Source organism: Dendrobates tinctorius, unplaced genomic scaffold, assembly GCF_039654945.1.
Source record: "Dendrobates tinctorius isolate UK_male_01 unplaced genomic scaffold, ASM3965494v1 ptg000007l, whole genome shotgun sequence".
NCBI classification, from domain to species: domain Eukaryota; kingdom Metazoa; phylum Chordata; class Amphibia; order Anura; family Dendrobatidae; genus Dendrobates; species Dendrobates tinctorius.
Window position 1 is genome coordinate 31,396,478 of NW_027361675.1, and position 18,459 is coordinate 31,414,936.

The window sequence follows — 18,459 nt, forward strand, 5'->3', positions numbered from 1 at the left end:
CTTCCGGAAAATGCCAAGTGCAGCGCTTGCAACTCCATAGAGAATGGATGGAAGACAGGTTGCACATGCCACTGTCCGTTCATTCAAACGGAGATTAAGATTTCCCATTCTGTCTATCTTTGCAAATCCCAGTGGTCAGATTTCCCCACCAATAAACAAATTATCACGCTTATCCAATGGCTAGGTGATGAGTTTTTCTTAACCTCTTTTAAAACCAAGTTTTACAAGGTTCCAAGTGTATTTTCTTGTAAGTATTATCTGCAAGAATTAGGGTACCGTTACACCTAGCGACTCACCAGCGATCCCGACCAGCGATATGACGCGGTCAGGATCGCTGGTGAATCGCTAGGTGGTCGCTAGTGAGCTGCCACTCAGGCAGATCTCACTAGCGACATCGCTGGGGACGGGGATCACTACTTACCTGTCAGACGTGGCGATCCTGCGTCCTCCCGCCCGGCTCCACGCGTCGCTCGTCGTCACGGCAGGAAGCGCCGCAGGAAGTGGACGACGAGGAATGGTCCAGCAGCTTCTCGCGCGATCAGCGATAACCAGCGGGGGAGCGGGTCGGAGGTAAGTATCACATGTAGCGATATCGCTAGCAATATCGCTGCAACGTCACAAAATCGGTGACTTTACAGCGATATTGCTAGCGATATCGTAGTGTGTAACGGGGGCTTTAGGATAGTTATCCACAATTGTAGACTAATAAAATCTCAGCTGTTTATTCCCTTAGATGCTGCAGTTAAAACTGAACACAGTATCAAAGTTTTAGAAGAATTGATTACTTGGATTCTGATTGGCCACCAAGGCTGCCAGACATTTGGCGGGACTTTGCCATTTAATACCTATTAGCCTATAGGAATTTAAGGGCACATGCACACATCCATAGGAGCCCTCTGTTGTACCACACTTTCTACAGTGGGATACAAAGTTTCTCTTGCTTTTGGACCAAACTCTGTATATTGCACCCACTTTGCTTTTAGAGCTTACATTTGGAGTCCTATGAATACTCTAATAGCAGTAAAGGAGCTATACAATTTTCCTACGCGTGTGCATGAGCCCTAACAGTAATGTTTTGCATTAAGAATTACTCCAAACCATATTGGGGTCAAGTACATTTTTACACCATCAAAGCTTCTAGTAGGACTTTAAAAAATTCTGTTAAATTGATTATACAAATTGAAACCATCAGTCTAATCTTCTTAGCCGGTGGGATATGATCTTCATCTCCTTTCTTTGGGCATCTAATTGAGGATTGTAAGCCGCTTGTTAAAAACTTTAGATTAACAAAATGAAAAAGCGGGACATTTCTCAAAAAAATGGAAAGATGCAGGAATGAGGAAGAGGAAAAAAAAAAAACTTTGCAAAATCTAAGGGAACAGCAGCATTTAGACTAGGATAAAAAAAATACATATATTTGTGACAAGTTTAAAGTAGAAAATTGCTCTGAACTCTGGGTTGTGGTCCAGTTCGTATGTGAAGGAATATTAACCACACTCTCAATCGATATTTCCATTTTTATTGATTAGTACATATCAAAGAAACATGAACCAAATGAACAGATTGGCAACAAAATTAAAGGGGTGTTTCGACCCATCCAGGGTCTTTATCAAAAGGTCACAGAATATAGCTGCTGTAGAGAAGTAAACTGTTGCGGTCGGTTGATTTACAATAAATGTCAGACAAATTCTCATCAGTACTTTTAATCACTAGAGTATCCAAAAAAAGAAATCTTTCAGTTAGCAAATTTAAAGTAAATTATAATTCTGTCCAGATGGATTTAAGTTTAGCAAATTGTGACAGGATGTCATTGTATATGCAAAATGTAGCATCTATAAATTTATACCAGCAAGAAAAGGAGCCACATTGAAGCCCATAGCTGTTCCACTAACCTGTAAATTGTGATCCCCAAATAGAAAGATGTCTCGTAATTTAGTTGAGACATTCAATATAAAATTTGTCTGAATTCACAGAAAGGTGAGAATTCTGAATCATAGTGACACTCATTGAGATAATTCAATCACCAATTTATTGACATATAAATAACATGTCAGGTCGGGGGAGTGACAAAAGGAGTGCATAAAGGGTCAGCCTTTGTGCACTCCTTTTGTCACTCCTCTGACCTGACATGTTGTTATAATGTCAATAAATTGGTGATTGAATTATCTCGATGAGTGCGACTATTCCTCTGCTTGGATTCAAGGATTGATTACTACGACGTCTGGCACCCGGTATCCTCAGCTGTTGGTCTTCTGTTTGCCGCACATCACTAGTGATTTCAAGGTAACAGCGGTGCCATCCGCACTTTCTCTTGTGGGATATATCATTTTGAATCATAGTGTTGACTGCTTCTATAAGTTTGTTGTGTGAAATGGATGTATATAAGCTATTAGTATCTAATGTGACTAGCAGGCTCCGGTGACACCTGTATTTTTGTTTTATACTAACCAAATACACAAGTCCCTTCATTACCCACCAGGTTGTCCCATAGTGCCCTCCATATATTCCATCCTGTCCTCCCCTATCGATTTTACTCTGTCCCCTCATTGGGGGAGACAGAACCATGGGTGTTATGCTGCTGTCCACTAGAGGCGACACTATGCATAATCTGAAAAAGATTAACTATGGCTCCTCTGCAGTATACACCCCTGGACGGCGTCGGTCTTCTCCAGTTTTTGCTTAGTGTCGCAAGAAGGCACACCTAAAGATTTTTTTTTTTCTGTTTTTTTTCTTCCTCGTCCCCCTATTATGGGGTGCCCAGTTGAACTTGAGATGGCAGTTCCCCATGTCGCGCCTTCCCCAGCCCTGCGGGTGCTGGTTCGAAGTCGAGACCCCCCCCCTCCTTCCCCAATTCCCTTTGGTCTTAGGTTGAGGTCGAGGCGAGGAGGAAGCCCCCTGATGGTGACAGCAGCACCCTCCCTATTCCCCCTCTAGGGGTATTAGGTTGAGACGCCTCAGGTAGGGTTTGTCGGGGCCGGGGGGAGTGCGGGCAGGCATAGCACATACAGACACAAGGCTCCCTGCGCCCCTGTCTCTGCGGCAGCACCAGTTCTATAGTGTCTCATGGGGACCCATCACAGGGCCCCGCTTCCGATTGTGGCCCCACTGCTAGCCTGCCTTTCAATCCGGGGTGGGGGGTAAAATCCGACCCCCCCCCGGACTACCGCGCCTACCTGGAGCCCTTTCTGGGCATAGGTGTCTAATTTAGGCCGCGGCTTCTGCCTAGTTGTGGTCGCTGCCTCCTCTCTGCCCCCCGGATGACAAATATGACACTCCACAGTGTCATAGAAGGGGCGGATCAAGGCAGAAAGGGCACGTTTTTACACATCTCTGCGCGCTCTTTCTCAGCACTCCGCCCCCTTCTTCTCCCTCCTCATCCTCTCAGCGGCTATTTCTGACGCAGGCATCAGCAGCACCACGCCAGCCAGTCTCCGGGGGGCACAGGACGGTGGATCTTCGGCGCTGGACCTAGGGGCACACTGGTGGGGTAAGATCACAGCTCGGGTTTTTGTGCTCGGCTGTGAATCCGGATTCCCTGTAAGGCTCTCCTATAGGTTTCCCCTGCATATCCACCCCTGTAGGGCTCTCTCATAGCCAGCCCTTCCTCGCTCTGAGCACTATGCCAGGCTCAAGGTACAAGAGAACCAGGCAAGACTGCTTTTATGCATTCTGCACAGCCTGCAGAACCACTCTCCCCAGTGGCAGCACGTACCCCCACTGTTGGGACTGTATCCAGAATACTGGGTCAGAACCCCAAGAGGCTCCTACCAATGCTTCAGCGGCTGCTACCACGCCGGAATGGGCTACCCAGGTGTCGCAATCTATGACACAGTCCATAGATAACCTAACCTCCACATTACTCCAGGCTCTGCAGGGTCATGTCTCGGCTATGAGCGTCACCCAGCAAAGGGACAGCTCCTCTCAGGGACAGGCTGTTTCTGGCTCTCCCAGACGTAAGCGGACCCACATGTTGCGTTCCTCTGCGTCATCCCATAGCACATGGTCATCCCCCTCCAGGGAGAGACACCGTAGTTCCAGGTCGCCTAGACCATCCCCTGCCAGAGACAGACAACGCAGATCTCCGCAGCGACCCCCGACTACAGAAGACCTCCGCCCCAGCTCACTCACCAGGGAACGCCTCAGCGATACACAGGATTCGGAAGGCATCTGTGACTCCGACTCAGACAACGAGACGGAGAGATCTCTGGTCCCTTGTCCCCCTAGCAATACAGCGCTAGTTGAGGACGGAATCCAACCCCGGAAGCCCCAGAACACAAGATTTGCTTTGAAGGTGTTCTGAAACCACCTAAGGTATTCTCTAACCACCTGGAATTTCAGACGATCCTTACTAAGCAATTTTCGCAGCCTGAGAAGAGATTCACCAATCGCAAATATTTGGAGGCTAGGTACCCCTTCCCACAAAAGGACACCAAGCAGTGGACAGATCCACCCGAAGTGGACCCCCCAGTCTCTAGACTAGCAGCACAGACCCTCCTCTCACTGCCAGATAGCTCAACCTTCAGGGACGCAGCAGACCGGCAGGTAGAACGCATGGCTCATTCAGTTTTTGAAGCGGCAGGGGCCTCCCTGGCCCCCGCGTTCGCTTCAGTTTGGGTGACCAAGGCCATTCTAGCTTGGGCCAAAACATTGCAAGATGGCCTCCAAGCTTCAAATCCTGAGCTGTCGGACCAAGCAGTTCAAATAGCAGTAGTAGCAGATTACATGCTTCATGCAGCCCTTGACTCCGCAAGAGGTGTAGCGGGGATAGCAGCAAACGCCATCACAATTCGGCGTATCCTCTGGCTGCGGAAATGGAAAGCGGATGCGGCCTCAAAGAAGTCCCTCACGCATCTCCCGTACCTCAGTGGACGGCTTTTCGGTGAAAAGTTGGACACAATGATATCCAACGCCACTGGGGGTAAGAGTACCTTTCTCCCTCAACTAAAACCTAAACGCATGTTTAAAAGGCATGACCAAACACGATTCCGATCCTTTCGGAATTCTTCGGGCTGGTCCGTCTAGCGCCCAGCACAAAATCGTAACCGCTCTCCACGCAGGGACAACTCACGGGCGGCGCAGAGGCCGGACAGGACCTGGCAGTCGAAAGCAGGACAGGCGAAATCCAAGGGAGGAAAACCTCAGAATTTCGCCTCATCATGACTCACAAACTCCTGAACACACCCCACCAGTAGGCGGACGACTTCAACTCTTTCAGCAAGTCTGGCTGCCTATTACAGAAGACAGGTGGGTCAGGGAAATAGTGTCTTCCGGATACAAGATAGAGTTCACTTCCAGCCCACTGAACCGGTTCTTCCTCTCTGTTCCCCCAAAGCCGCCAGACAAGGCTCGTGTCTTCCACCAAGCGGTCTTTTTCTCCTTCAAGCAGGAGTCGTAGTACCGGTTCCCGCGACCAAACGCTTCCGAGGGTTCTACTCCAATCTCTTCGTAGTCCCCAAGAAAGGAGGCAGCGTCCGGCCCATACTAGACCTAAAACAACTCAACAAATATGTACGGGTCCGTCATTTTCGCATGGAGTCCCTTCGGTCCATCATTGCGTCCATGGAGCAGGGAGAATATCTCGCCTCCATAGACATACAAGACGCATACCTGCATATACCAATTGCTCCCGCCCATCAAAGATTTCTCAGGTTCGCGATCAACCAGGACCACTACCAGTTCGTGGCTCTTCCGTTCGGACTCCCCACAGCTCCCAGAACGTTTACCAAGATCATGGCAGCCACCATGGACGTTCTACACTCCAGAGGCATTGTAGTCATTCCATACCTGGATGACCTTCTCATCAAGGCTCCCACCTTCAAGGACTGCGAGGTCAGCGTCTCAATCACAATCGACACTGAGTCGCCTGGGCTGGTTAGTCAACTTACAAAAATCATCGACTACCCCGAGTCAGTCCCTGAACTTCCTGGGGATGCTATTCGACACCTCCCGGGGTCTGGTGCTCCTTCCCAGGGACAAGGCATTGGCTCTCCGTCTGGGAGTTTGCATACTCCTCCGCAATCCTCCCCGATCTCTCCGGTTTGCCATGAGAGTCCTCGGCAGGATGGCAGCAGCAATGGAGGCGGTACCATTTGCCCAGTTTCACCTCAGGCCTCTTCAACTAGCCATCCTCAAGTCTTGGGACAGGAATCCCTTCTCCCTCGACAGGGAGTTACGGCTGACATCGTCAACCAGGAGGTCCCTACACTGGTGGCTCAAGCCAACTTCGCTTGCAAGGGGAAAATCCTTTCTCTCAGGTCAATGGAAGGTCCTGACCACCGATGCCAGCCTGACAGGTTGGGGTGCGGTGCACCTACATCACAGGGCACAAGGCAAGTGGTCACCAGTGGAAGCGACCTTGCCCATCAATATCCTGGAAATTCGGGCCATCTTCCTGGCACGGAGAGCCTTTCATCACTTGCTGGCAGACTCTCATATCAGGATACAGTCGGACAATGCCACGGCGGTGGCATATGTGAATCACCAAGGCGGGACCCGCACTACCCAGGCGATGAGAGAAGTGGCACATATCCTCCACTGGGCGTAAGACACGAGGTCGGTACTCTCTGCGGTCCACATTCTGGGTGTGGACAACTGGGAAGCCGACTTCCTCAGCAGACAAGGAATGGACTCGGGGGAGTGGTCTCTCCATCCCGAAATTTATAACCAGATTTGCCATCGCTAGGGGACCCCGGACGTGGACCTAATGGCATCCCCATCTCAATGCCAAGGTCTCCAATTTCATGGCCAGGACACGCGACCCGCGGTCGCTCGGAGCGGATGCTCTGGTTCAGGACTGGACCCAGTTCCAGCTTCTGTACATTTTTCCACCCCTCCCCCTGATCTCCAGAGTCATGAGGAAGATCAAACGAGGGAGTTCCAACCATCCTAATTGCGCCGGACTGGCCCAGACGTACATGGTACGCCGACATCATACAGCTTACAGCAGATGCCCCCTGGCGTCTCCCCGACCGTCACGACCTTCTGTCACAAGGTCCGTTCTACCATCAGAACTCTGGGGCTCTCAATTTGACGGCGTGGCCCATGAAACCTGGATTCTAACCCAGGCTGGGCTCTCACCGGATGTCATTACGACCATGATCAGGGCAAGGAAGCCAGCCTCCGCCAAGATTTATTACCGTACCTGGAGAGCTTTCTTTACCTGGTGCGAGTCTCACGGACAGGTCCCACTCCCTTATTCCCTCCCGAAGGTACTCGGTTTTCTTCAATCGGGCCTGGACGCCAGGCTATCCCCAGGCTCGCTTAAGAGCCAGGTGTCAGCGCTTTCAGTGCTTTTCCAAAGGCGTATTGCTAACAAGCCGCAAGTAAGGACTTTTCTCCAGGGAGTTTCCCGATTAGATCCCCCCTACGGACGTCCACTGGAAAAGTGGGACCTCAACCTGGTCCTGACAGCATTGCAGGCACCACCTTTCGAACCCCTTAAGGAAGTCCCACTCCGCATTCTGTCACAGAAGGTGGTTTTTCTGGTGGCAATCACCTCACTATGCAGGGTGTCTGAATTGTCAGCACTCTCCTGCAGACGGCCCTTCCTAGCCTTTCACCAGGACAAGGTGGTTCTCCATACAGTGCCATCCTTCCTTCCGAAGGTTGTGTCCAACTTCCACCTCAATGAGGAAATTTCACTGCCATCCCTTTGCCCGGTTCCGGTTCATAGAGTGGAGAAGGCTCTGCATGCGCTTGACCTCGTCAGGGCATTACGTATATAGGTGTCTAGGACTGCACCCTTCCGGAAGTCTGATTCCCTTTTCCTTCTTCCGGAAGGCGTTCGCAAGGGTCTGCCTGCTTCCAAAGCTACCCTTGCCAGGTGGATCAAGTTCACCATACAGGAGGCTTACCGACTTAACAATTCTCTCCTGGCCGGTATCACGGCGCACTCTATGCGGGCAGTAGGGGCCTCCTGGGCCATTCGGCACCAGGCTTCGGCACAACAAGTGTGTGAGGCGGCCACTTGGACTAGCCTACACACGTTTACGAAACACTACAGTGTTCATACCCAGTCCTCAGCGAATGCAAGCCTGGGTAGACGGGTTCTGCAGGCGGCAGTGCCCCAAGTTCAGGGACCTGCTAGCACAATATTCGTCCATTGCTTCCCACCCAGGGACTGCTTTGGGATGTCCCATGGTTCTGTGTCCCCCAATGAGGCGACAGAGTAAAGGAGATTTTTGTGTACTCACCGTAAAATCTTTCTCTAAGCCTCTAATTGGGGGACACAGCTCCCACCCTGTTGCCCTTACGGGCCGTTGTTTACGGTTGAGTTCTCATATTGTTCTTTGAGCTCGTACATAGTAGCCGCCTTACAGGCATGGTTATGTCGTTTTTGTTACGTTCCTCCTAATGCTTTTGCACAAAACTGGAGAAGGCTGACGCCGTCCAGGGGTGTATACTGCAGAGGAGGAGCCATAGTTAATCTTTTTCAGATTATGCATAGTGTCGCCTCCTAGTGGACAGCAGCATAACACGCATGGTTCTGTGTCCCCGAATTAGAGGCTAAGAGAGATTTTACGGTGAGTACACAAATCTTTTTTTATTTTATTTTATTTTTTTTGAGCAGATTCTTGCAGCATTGATTAGAGACATGCTCCTTTATCCTAGGTACTGGCTATTTTCTTGAAGTAATAAAAGCACTTGCTACAGCTCCTCCTCATCACCTGTTAGGCACATTAGATGTTAATAGCCTGTATACGTCCATTTCACACAACAAACAGAAGCCGTCAACAGTATGCTTCAGAATTCTCACCTTTCTGTAAATTCAGACAAATTTTGTATTGAACGTCTCTCGATTATATTGCGAGACAACTTTTTTTCTATTTGGGGATCATTAGTATTTACAGGTTTGTGGCACGGCTGGGGGCTCCAATGTGGCTCCTGCCTATGCCAAATGCTTTATGGATCACTTTGAAATATAACCTGTTCTGTACACACGCTTGTTGGTATAGATGGATATCGATGCTACATTTTGTATATACAATGGTCTTGTTGTCTCCTTGTCACAATTTGTTAAACTTAATTCCATCTGGACAGAATTACAATTCACTTTGAATTTTGATAACACCAAGATTTCTTTTTTGGATACTCTAGTGATTATAAGTACTGATGAGAATTTATCTACTGACATTTATTCTACATCAACGGACCGCAATATTCTACTTCTCCACAGCAGTTAGAATCCGCCACCTTTTGATAAAGCCCCGGGACAGGTTGAAACGTCTGTTTCATTTTGTTGCAAATCTGTCTCATTTGGTTCATGCTACTTTGATATTTACTAATCAATAAAAATATCTTGACAATATCGATTTTTGAGAGTGCGTTGGATATTCCTTCACATATTTGTGACAGGAGACGGATTCTCTTAAATTAAGTCTTTGATGTAATGCAAACATGAATAGTGTCTGTTTTAGAGATGATATATATATATTTACTGTGTCTCTTTGCTCTAGCTAGAAGGGTCCTATTCAGGAGGACCCCCCACTACTGCTTGATGTGCCATAGAAAGCATATAGGTTGTTGAAAACTGTTAGAGGTTTCTGCAAATAATTGTGTTCCTTGGCCTGCACAGGGTAGAAAAAAAGTCAAGTGTACATATCGGCTGCAGGTCCTGCCTTTATTGACCGGCTGTAGCAAGGACTCAACAGTGACTGCTAGGGAACAAGCAATTATTCCTGCCAAGCCCAATTTTAAAAGTTCATTTTAAAGAGTACTCATCTTCTCAAGCAGAAGCGCACCATTCCCCCAACATCTGGATTCTTTGGTTGCTGGGTAGGCTGTTTATAGGGGATATCTGTACTATTTATGCATTGTGCTACATCTCTTCGGTTAATGCTTCTTCATACAGCGGCTCGGTGGCTCAGTGGTTAGCACTGCAGCCTTGCAGCACTGGGGTGCTGGGTTCAAGGACAACATCTGCAAGGCGTTTGTATGTTCTCCCCATGTTTGCATGGGTTTCTTCAGGGTTCTTGGGTTTCCTCCCACATTCCAAAGACATACTGATGGGGTTCACAATCTAAATTCCCTATCGGGGACAGTAATGATGATGTCTGTAAAATGCTGTGGAACTGAAGACGCTATATAAATGAGTAAAATAAATGATATATATACATTTATTTTTTTTTTTTTAGGCAGAAGATGGAATGTCCAATGTTGCTGTTTTATCTCAAGAAGGTGAAGACCCTATGTCATTATTCAACCCTTCAGTTAAACAAGGTTAGAGATGTAAAGCTGTTATTTACACACATATGTGTACACTCTAGATAAAGAAACACTAAACATAGAAAATGCATAACAACAAGATCTCTTCCTAAATCTCCTTTTCCTTTTTTTATGCCTTATATTAAAATTAAAACTAAAAAATATAAAGAAATCTTCCTAATTCCAGAAGCTTAGCTACGTCTTCCTTCTCTAAATTGAATTGTCACATTTCTGGCTGTAAGACTGCAGCAGGAACTTCTCCCTATGTCCTGCCTGCAGTACTGCAAAATATTTAAAAACCTGTCACAATGAAATTGCAGTCCATTCTGCAAACAGCATTATGTGGAGGAGGAGGAGTGGAGTAGCTTGGCTTATAGTTTTGTGAGGGAAAAAAATACAGTATGCACTGGAAAGCTGGGGAAAAAAAAATCCAAGTGCTTTGATATTGCAAATACCTTGCGTTCCACAATTTTTTTTATTTTTTTTTACTATGTACACTGTATGGTAAAACTGATCTGGTATAGTGATTCTCCAGGTCAGTATGAGTACGTGGATACCAAACACACAGTTTTTCTTTAAGTGGTAAAAAAAATTCAAAAATAAATTGTCACCATTTTTGGAGACGGTACCGTTTTCAATTTTCAGGATATCTGGCTGTGTGAGGGCTTATTTTTTGCACCCTGAGCTGTGTTTTTATGGATACCATTTTGGGGTAGATACGATATTTTGATTACGTCTTATTGCTTTTTATTGCAATGTTGCAGTGGCAAAAGAAAAGTAATTCTAGCCTTTCAATTCTTTTGTTTTTTTTCTCATTACGCTATCAGTATGATTTATTTTATATTTTCACAGAACACTTTTATGAACGCAGCGATGCAAAATACACTTATTTTTTAATTAGTTTATTTTTAACAGGGGCAAAAGAGGGATGGTCTGAACTTTTTGTATTCTTTTTCTTCATGTTTTTAAACTTCTTCTTTTTTCACATTTTGGTCCCGCTATGGGACTTGAACCTGACATTGGATGTACTATACATAGCACCCTGCTATGCATAGCGAAAATCAGTCTTATGAGTACCAGCTAAACGCTGGCTTTCACAGGAGAATAGTCATGAGGAGCACGGGTGTCTTCAGCCGCCCCCCCAAACCCCCCCCCCCCCCCAAACTGTCACGGCAACCCATCTGCACCCAGCGATCACGTCACGAGCGTGCTTAAGGGCGCATAGAATGATACGCCACTCTGTCGTCCTGGGTTAAATGCAACTGTCAGAGATTGACTGAGGCATGTAACCGGTTAGCAGACTTAGAGGCAGATGATGGCTGAATACTTCAACCTTCATCAGCTGGGAAAGATGTGGGCTCTGCTTGGGTTGTGAAGAGGTTAAATGATTGGTCCTGCCATGATGCACAGAGTGCCTGTACTTTGAACAGTGGTTCTTTGCTGACAGTCACTTTAAGCTCTGTGTCCTCCGCTATCCCACAACTGAAAATGTCACAGATTGACATGAAATTAGTCTGTGTTTGTTAAAGAATTTCTAAAAGAAACTTTGTGGGCAAGATGATCTCCTGTCTGCTTGTGTCATTTGTTTCTACGTTTAGTGTTACTTTATTCATATATGTGTGTAATAGCATTTTACATTTGGGGAGTTGCTACTTTTATGAATGTAGTGTATATATGAGAGTTTCCCTAACTGATATGTCAGGTATTCTGTGCTTCCCTAAGGGCAGCCTGGGATTGGGGCAAGATGCTGAGCACTGTTTCTGTGACTTGATTTAATGTTTAAAGCTGGTTAAGTGCTCTACACCTGTCTACCTGTGCAGTGGTGTATTGATAGATGGGGGTCTTTAAAGTATAAAAAAAATCCTTTTGTTTCAGATCCTCAGAGATCAGCTGCTCATGCCCGCACCGCTTCCACCAGCCTCTTTCATGAAACTGACCTTGTGGTTTCCTACACTGATCTGGATAATCTTTTTAATTCTGATGAAGATGAGCTTGCGGTAAGATTTCCTTTTTGCATAAACAAGTGGTCTTTATATAATCTGATGTTTTTTTTTGTTTTAGTTTAATATGTTTTTCCCCCATCCACTTTTTTTAAATACTATTAAATTTTTATCTTGCAAAATCTCAATTTAATGTTCTTTTATATAATTTTTAATTTAGCCTGGCTCAAAAAGAACTCTTAACAATGATGACAAGGCCAACAAGGAGTCAAAATCAGGAAATTTGGACCCTTTGTCCTGCATAAGTAAGTCTTTTCAGCTTTATATGGGAATTGTAGGTTTTCTTATGAAGTTTAACTATTGGCAAACTACGGCTATACCATAATATACTGATTATCCAAATCACTTCCTATGAAGGTTTGCATCAAGTGTTGGATAGAAAATGTTTCCGTGGTTGCTGAGACTGGTGCCTTTGGCAGAAAGTTCAGTAGATTTGCAGCATTCTATGAAAGAGAACAAGAATTGTTGTGGATCACTCCTCAGATTCTTTCCCACTGTGCTGCGCCATATGGGCTTTATATGAATTGCTTTTTTTTTTTTTTCAGGTTCAGCTGATCTTCATAAAATGTACCCTACGCCACCATCCTTAGAGCAGCACTTGGGCTTCTCGCCTATGAACATGAACAGCAACATTGACACTACACCGGGAGGAACAACCCTTGATGGAACACCATTCAAAATAGAACCTGACGAAGGGTTCTGTAGCCCAAAACATTCGGAAATTAAGGTGATTTCTTTAAATCTTTACTTGCATGTTTTACTTTGCCCTACAGTTGGTATCATGTCACACATTTATACTCTTGGGGCTCTTTTCCTTAAAGTTTATGCCAAGCAGTGATTATGACCACTTGCTATCTAGATTGGTTGGTTGTATGCTTTTGTCATTGCATGAATTAAGGTCTTGTGCCATCCGATAAGTCACTGGACAAAGTCCAGAAAGGTTTAGGTTAATAGCTTTTTCTTTATCGCTTCATTGGGGGACACGGGTAACCATGGATGTTTGCTGTTGTTCCCAGGAAGCTGACACTATGCAAAAAAAAAAGGAAGATGGCTCCTCCTCAGCGTTATACATCCACCGGCTGGCACAAAGCTTGTCAGTTTAAGCGTAGTGTTAGTAGGAGGTGGACCTGGGATCGGATACCAGGTCCGTCTTTTTCTTTTCAGGTCACCCTGTATTTTTTTTTATTCTTTTTTCCCTTTTTATCTCAGGTTTTCTTCTACAGGGCAATAGGGTGTATTTTTCTTACCTTGTTTTCCAGCACTCTTGCGACCCAAGAGAACAGCGCGGTGTCACCCACATTGTCCACTCTCTGATCTGCAGGGTAGGACCTAATCTCCTGTCACCTCACAGTGCTTCAGAGTGATTCCCGGTGGCCGGTCCTAGCCTTTTTCCCCACCCCTGCCCTCTCCTCAGAGCGGGCCAGGAGGAAGGCGGTGGTCACTTGTTTGTGGCCTTCCCCCTTTTAGGGATTGACAGTCTTCTGCACCTTTCCGATCCATGACGGTGCTGGAAGGAGGTTGCCATATCCCACTTGGGGGATCCAGATACAGCAGGCTCCGATACACTGCAATTTCAAAAGTTAGTCCCCGGGCTTGGGGCCTTCATAAGGCTCGGCCCCCTTTTTTCCGCCATGTCCCCTTCCCGGCTCTCTGGCCAATCAGCGTGCACTTTTTAATCAAATAAGCGAGCTTGTAGCTCTCCCTTCTTCCATACCGGGCCAGCCATACTCACCGGGATGCGCGTCTCCATCAGTGTGTGTTATTCTCACACACTTTTAGGCCTATCGCAGGGCTTCTTCCTTCAGGCCAGTCCACGTCCTTGGCTGGACGGCCAGTCAGCAGGTAGGTCCTTCACACATACACTACCCGACCTGTACAACTGCTGGCTCATCTGTACAGCGTCCAGTCCCTGCTTCTTCTGGCTCCAGCACTCATCAGCTGCAGTCTACAGCCTGCACGCAACCCTGCTCTCTACAGCTTACAGCCACGGATCTGGGGGATACAGCAGTCCATGTACCTACAGCTGGACCGTTGCTGACATCTGGGAGTCTCTGTCTTGACTGACCCTATTCTTTTTCTCTTCAGGAGTATTGCTCCCCACAGCAGTACCTCTAAGGCTCTCACTTATGCCCAATCCCAGCGAGCCCCATGCCCGCCTCGCTTCTACTATAATCCACTATGTCGGGGAGAAGGCACACCCCCCTCCCCAGGAGTGGGCTGTTGATATGTCACAATCAGTTTATGACCTGACCAGTGTGTCACAGTCAAGGCTGTAGAACATTTACCAAACTTGTTCACCTCCAGCAGTGCTCCTAACGCCTCCCACTGTGATTCGCATGCACCTGAACACCGTCAGACGTGCAGTTCAAGAACTAAGTCCAGGAAGCCGGATCACCCCCCCCCCCCCCCCCCCCCTCCACAGGATCACTCCGTCTTTTTCAAGAGGGTAGAATGTCCTTCCCAAACGTTTTACAACTGCAAGGAATTTCGGGCAATCTTCACCAAACATTGGGAAATCACTGAATATTCTTTGTCCATTCGTTAATGAGGGTCAGAACTAAAGGGATAGAGTCTTCGACCTTCAATCCGCTGGTTTCCCGGCTGTCCTCCAAGATTGTTCTGTCACTGCCAGATGGATCCTTCCTTACGGACTCCACTGACAGATCGAATCCCTGGCTAAGTCAGCCTTTGAAGCTGCTGGCGCCTCCCTTTGTCAAGTCTTCTCTTCCACATGGATAGCCAAGTCCATCTCTGCCTCGGATACGCTTCCGACAAGGTATTTTATCAGCCGCCTCTCCTGATAAGCTAGCTGACCTTGCAGTTCACATTTCACACGTTGGCAAATATCTGCTGATGGCGTTCTTGGACGCCGTCAGTTGCTCTGCTCAGGTTACCAGCAATATCGTTGCCATACGGAGGTTTCTGTAGTTGAAGGCATGGAATGGTTTTTCACCTTCCAAGAAGTCTCTTACCAATCTTCCGTTCCAGGGTTCTAGGCTGTTTGGGTACAAGTTGGACCAGATAATTTCAAATGCTACCGGCGGTAAGAGCACTTCCCTTCCTCAGCTTAAGCCAATAGGCCCCTTTTACCTATGAGGTCTTCTCTCTAGTCTCGTTCCTTTCGTCCTTCCCCGGGCCTCCTCCCATCAGGAAGCAGTCCTTCAAGCCATCCTCTCACTGGCGTCCAAAGGGTGGATCTTCATAGCCCGCAGGGTACTGATCTAATAGATTTTCCTCAACATGACAGATCACACCCACCTTGGAATCTTCCCTGGTTGGGGTCTGGCTTCTCTTCTTCCGGGACTCAGTTGTTGGTGGTCGATGGCGCCTGGGTCAGAGAGATTGTTATCTCAGGTTACAAGATTGAATTTTCCTCCCTCCCTCGGACAGAGGTAAAAGTACCCGTTCACTCTCTCAAACGCTTTTCAGGGTTTTACTCCAACCTCTTCGTGGTACCAAAGGAGGACTGCTCCCTTCGTCCGATTCTGGATATCAAATGGTTAAACCGTCGAGTCCGTCACTTCCAGATGGAGGCTCTATGCTCGGTAATTGCCTCTATGGAACCCGATGAGTTTCTCTGCTCGGTGGCCATTCATCATGCTTACCTGCACATCCCTATTGGCGCCCCACTTCAGAGATTTCTCTGGTTCAGGAGGAGCACTACCAGTTCAGAGCCCTTCCCTTCGGTCTGGCCTCTGCTCACTGGGTGTTTACGAAGGTTATGGCAGCTGTCATGGCCGTTCTTCGATCCAAGGGGATACTCCTCATCCCTTACCTGGACAATCTGTTGATCAAGGGTCTATCCTCCTGAGATTGTCGCCAGAGTCTTCAGAACACTCTGGATACTCTTACCCGTTTTGGCTGGATAGTCAACAGGTAAGTCTTCTGTGATCCCGTCTCAAGGTCTGGTGTTCTTGGTCATGTTGTTAGACACAGCTCGCGCCAAGGTCTTCCTTCCAGAGGAGAAAATCTCATCTCTACGCCTGGGGATCCGCTCTCTGAGATTGCCATCTCCACATCTCCTGTATGAGCGTACTGGGGAAGATGATTGCTTACATGGATGCTGTACCCTTTGCCCAGTTCCATACTTGTCCTCTTCAAATGGCCCTTCTGTCAGCGTGGAACAAGAAAATTTCTTCCCTGGACCGTCCCATTCTGCTACCCCTTTGGGTGAAACAGTCTCTGACATGGTGGACCCTCCCACCTCCATTCTACACAGGAAATCGTTCATTTCTTCCACTCTGCTGTCAAGTTGTCGCCACTGACGCCAATCTCCTCAGATGGGGAGTGTTTTTTTTTTTTTTCCTCCCATCGCACAGCTAAGGGTCACTGGAATCCTCAGGAGGCCGCTCTTCCCATCATTTTGCTGGAAATCAGAGCAATTTACCTCTCCCTTCTCCACTGACAGAATCACCTTGCGGGTCATCCAGTTCGGGTTCAGTCATAAATGCCACAGATATGGCATATATAAATCACCAGGGTGGAACACCCAGCAAGCCAGTCACGGCGACAGTAGCATGGATGCTGCTTTGGACAGAAAGCCATGTACCAGTAATATCAGCAGTCCACATTCCGGGGTTGGACAATTGGGCCCTTGACTTTGAGTCATCAGGGTCTCGCCTCAGGTGAGTGGTCTCTCAACACCGCTGTCTTCGACCAGATCGATCAGAGATGGGGCACCCCGGACGTCTGTCTGATTTGAGTCTCGGATGAAACAGAAGATGCCTCGTTTCGTAACCAGGTCTCGCAACCCTCTAGCCTAGCCATTGGTTGCGACGCTCTGGTCATTCCTTGGTCCCCATTTCAGCTGCAATATCTTTTTCCTCTACTGCAGATTCTGAGTTGTAAAAAAAAAAGAACAAGACGGAAGGGGTTCCAGTAATCCTGATAGTTTTGTGTTGGCCCAGAAGTTCTTGGGAGGCGGAGTTAGTAAACCTGCTCACGGACGTCCCCTGGAGGCTTCCAGACCTACTCTCACAGGGCTCCCTCTTCCACCAGAGTTCTCGGTCTCTGAATTTAATGGCATGGCTGTGGGGCCGCCGTTTTGAGGGAGGCCGGATTTTCTCTTCATGTTATACAGACCATGATAAATGCGAGAGAGCCTGCGTCCTCACGCACTTACTATAGATATTGTAAGGCTTTCTATTGTTGGCGTAAAGACAATAGCTCTTATGTCCTTTTCCCTTCCGGCCAAACTGGCCTTTCTACAGTCGGGCTTTGATTCCGGTCTCGCCTCAGTACTCTTAAGGGTCAGGTCTCCGTGCTTTCAGTTATTTTTCACTGAAATCTGGCCTCTCATCTGCAGATGAAGACCTTCCTTCAAGGTGTCACTCGCCTGGCACCTCCTTATTGTCCTCCATTGGGAGACACTACCCTCGGTGGTTTTGTGCCTTGGTTGGGCCTACGTGCCTTTTTGTTGGGCTTTTACAAAGTTGTTTTTGTTGCTTCTCCTACTTCTTTACTACTAACTGACGAGCTTTGTGCCAGTCGGTGGGTGTATACTGCTGAGGAGGAGCTATTTCCTCATTTTGCATTTGTGTGGGCATCCTAGCGACAACAGCATACATCCATGGTTGCCTGTTTTCCCCAATGAAGGCTTCAAGAAAGATTTCACGGTGAGTACCAAAAATCCCTCTTTTACCACAATTTTTAAAGTTCTAGAATGTATACTTTTCATAGTTTGGTACCATGGTTGGAATTGCAATCCCCATGATGTTTGGTTACGAACCAAAACTATTGCTATGCTGTTCCACCTACATTGGTCACCTTGATTCACTGACTTGCTTTTTATCTTTTCCTGAAACTATTGAACATGATGCTGACTCTCCATCTGCCTTGAGGAAATGTGCAGGATTAAATCTAAAGATAGTTTTTCCTTTTTCCCAGGATTTCTCATACGTATATAAAGCAGAAACCTGTCAAGTAATGGTGGGATGCACCATGTTTGCTCCCTTGAAGACTCTACCCAGCCAGTTTTTGCCACCCATCAAGTTGTCAGATGAGTGCATTTACCGTCCTAGTTGGACTGTTGGGAAATTAGACCTGCTCCCCCCAGTACCCACAATGCCTTTTATCAAAGATGGGTAAGTTCTCCAACTTATGGCAATCTAACTTCTGTTTTTTATAGAAGCTTTCATTTTTGTCGAACACTTTTGCATTTAAGAAGTGTTAGTAGTTTGTGACCACAGAGGCATGTAAGTGATGGAAAACAATAGTATGTTTCTCATCGAGACGAGATTATTTGCTAAATTTCTTT

At 47.1% G+C, this 18,459-nt stretch overlaps 1 protein-coding gene across 2 annotated transcripts in view; it reads left to right on the plus strand.

Annotated features, from left to right (window-relative positions):
* The window catches only part of MED13 (mediator complex subunit 13), a 158,959-nt gene that overhangs the window by 98,488 nt on the left and 42,012 nt on the right, over positions 1-18,459 (plus strand). The window contains exons 11-15 of one of the 2 annotated variants that reach the window (XM_073573172.1): positions 10,134-10,218; positions 12,079-12,200; positions 12,364-12,448; positions 12,749-12,930; positions 18,090-18,286. In XM_073573172.1, the coding sequence (XP_073429273.1) occupies positions 10,134-10,218; positions 12,079-12,200; positions 12,364-12,448; positions 12,749-12,930; positions 18,090-18,286 (671 nt within the window). The remainder of the gene's footprint in view (positions 1-10,133; positions 10,219-12,078; positions 12,201-12,363; positions 12,449-12,748; positions 12,931-18,089; positions 18,287-18,459) is intronic. The other variant, XM_073573177.1, reaches the window with a different exon arrangement.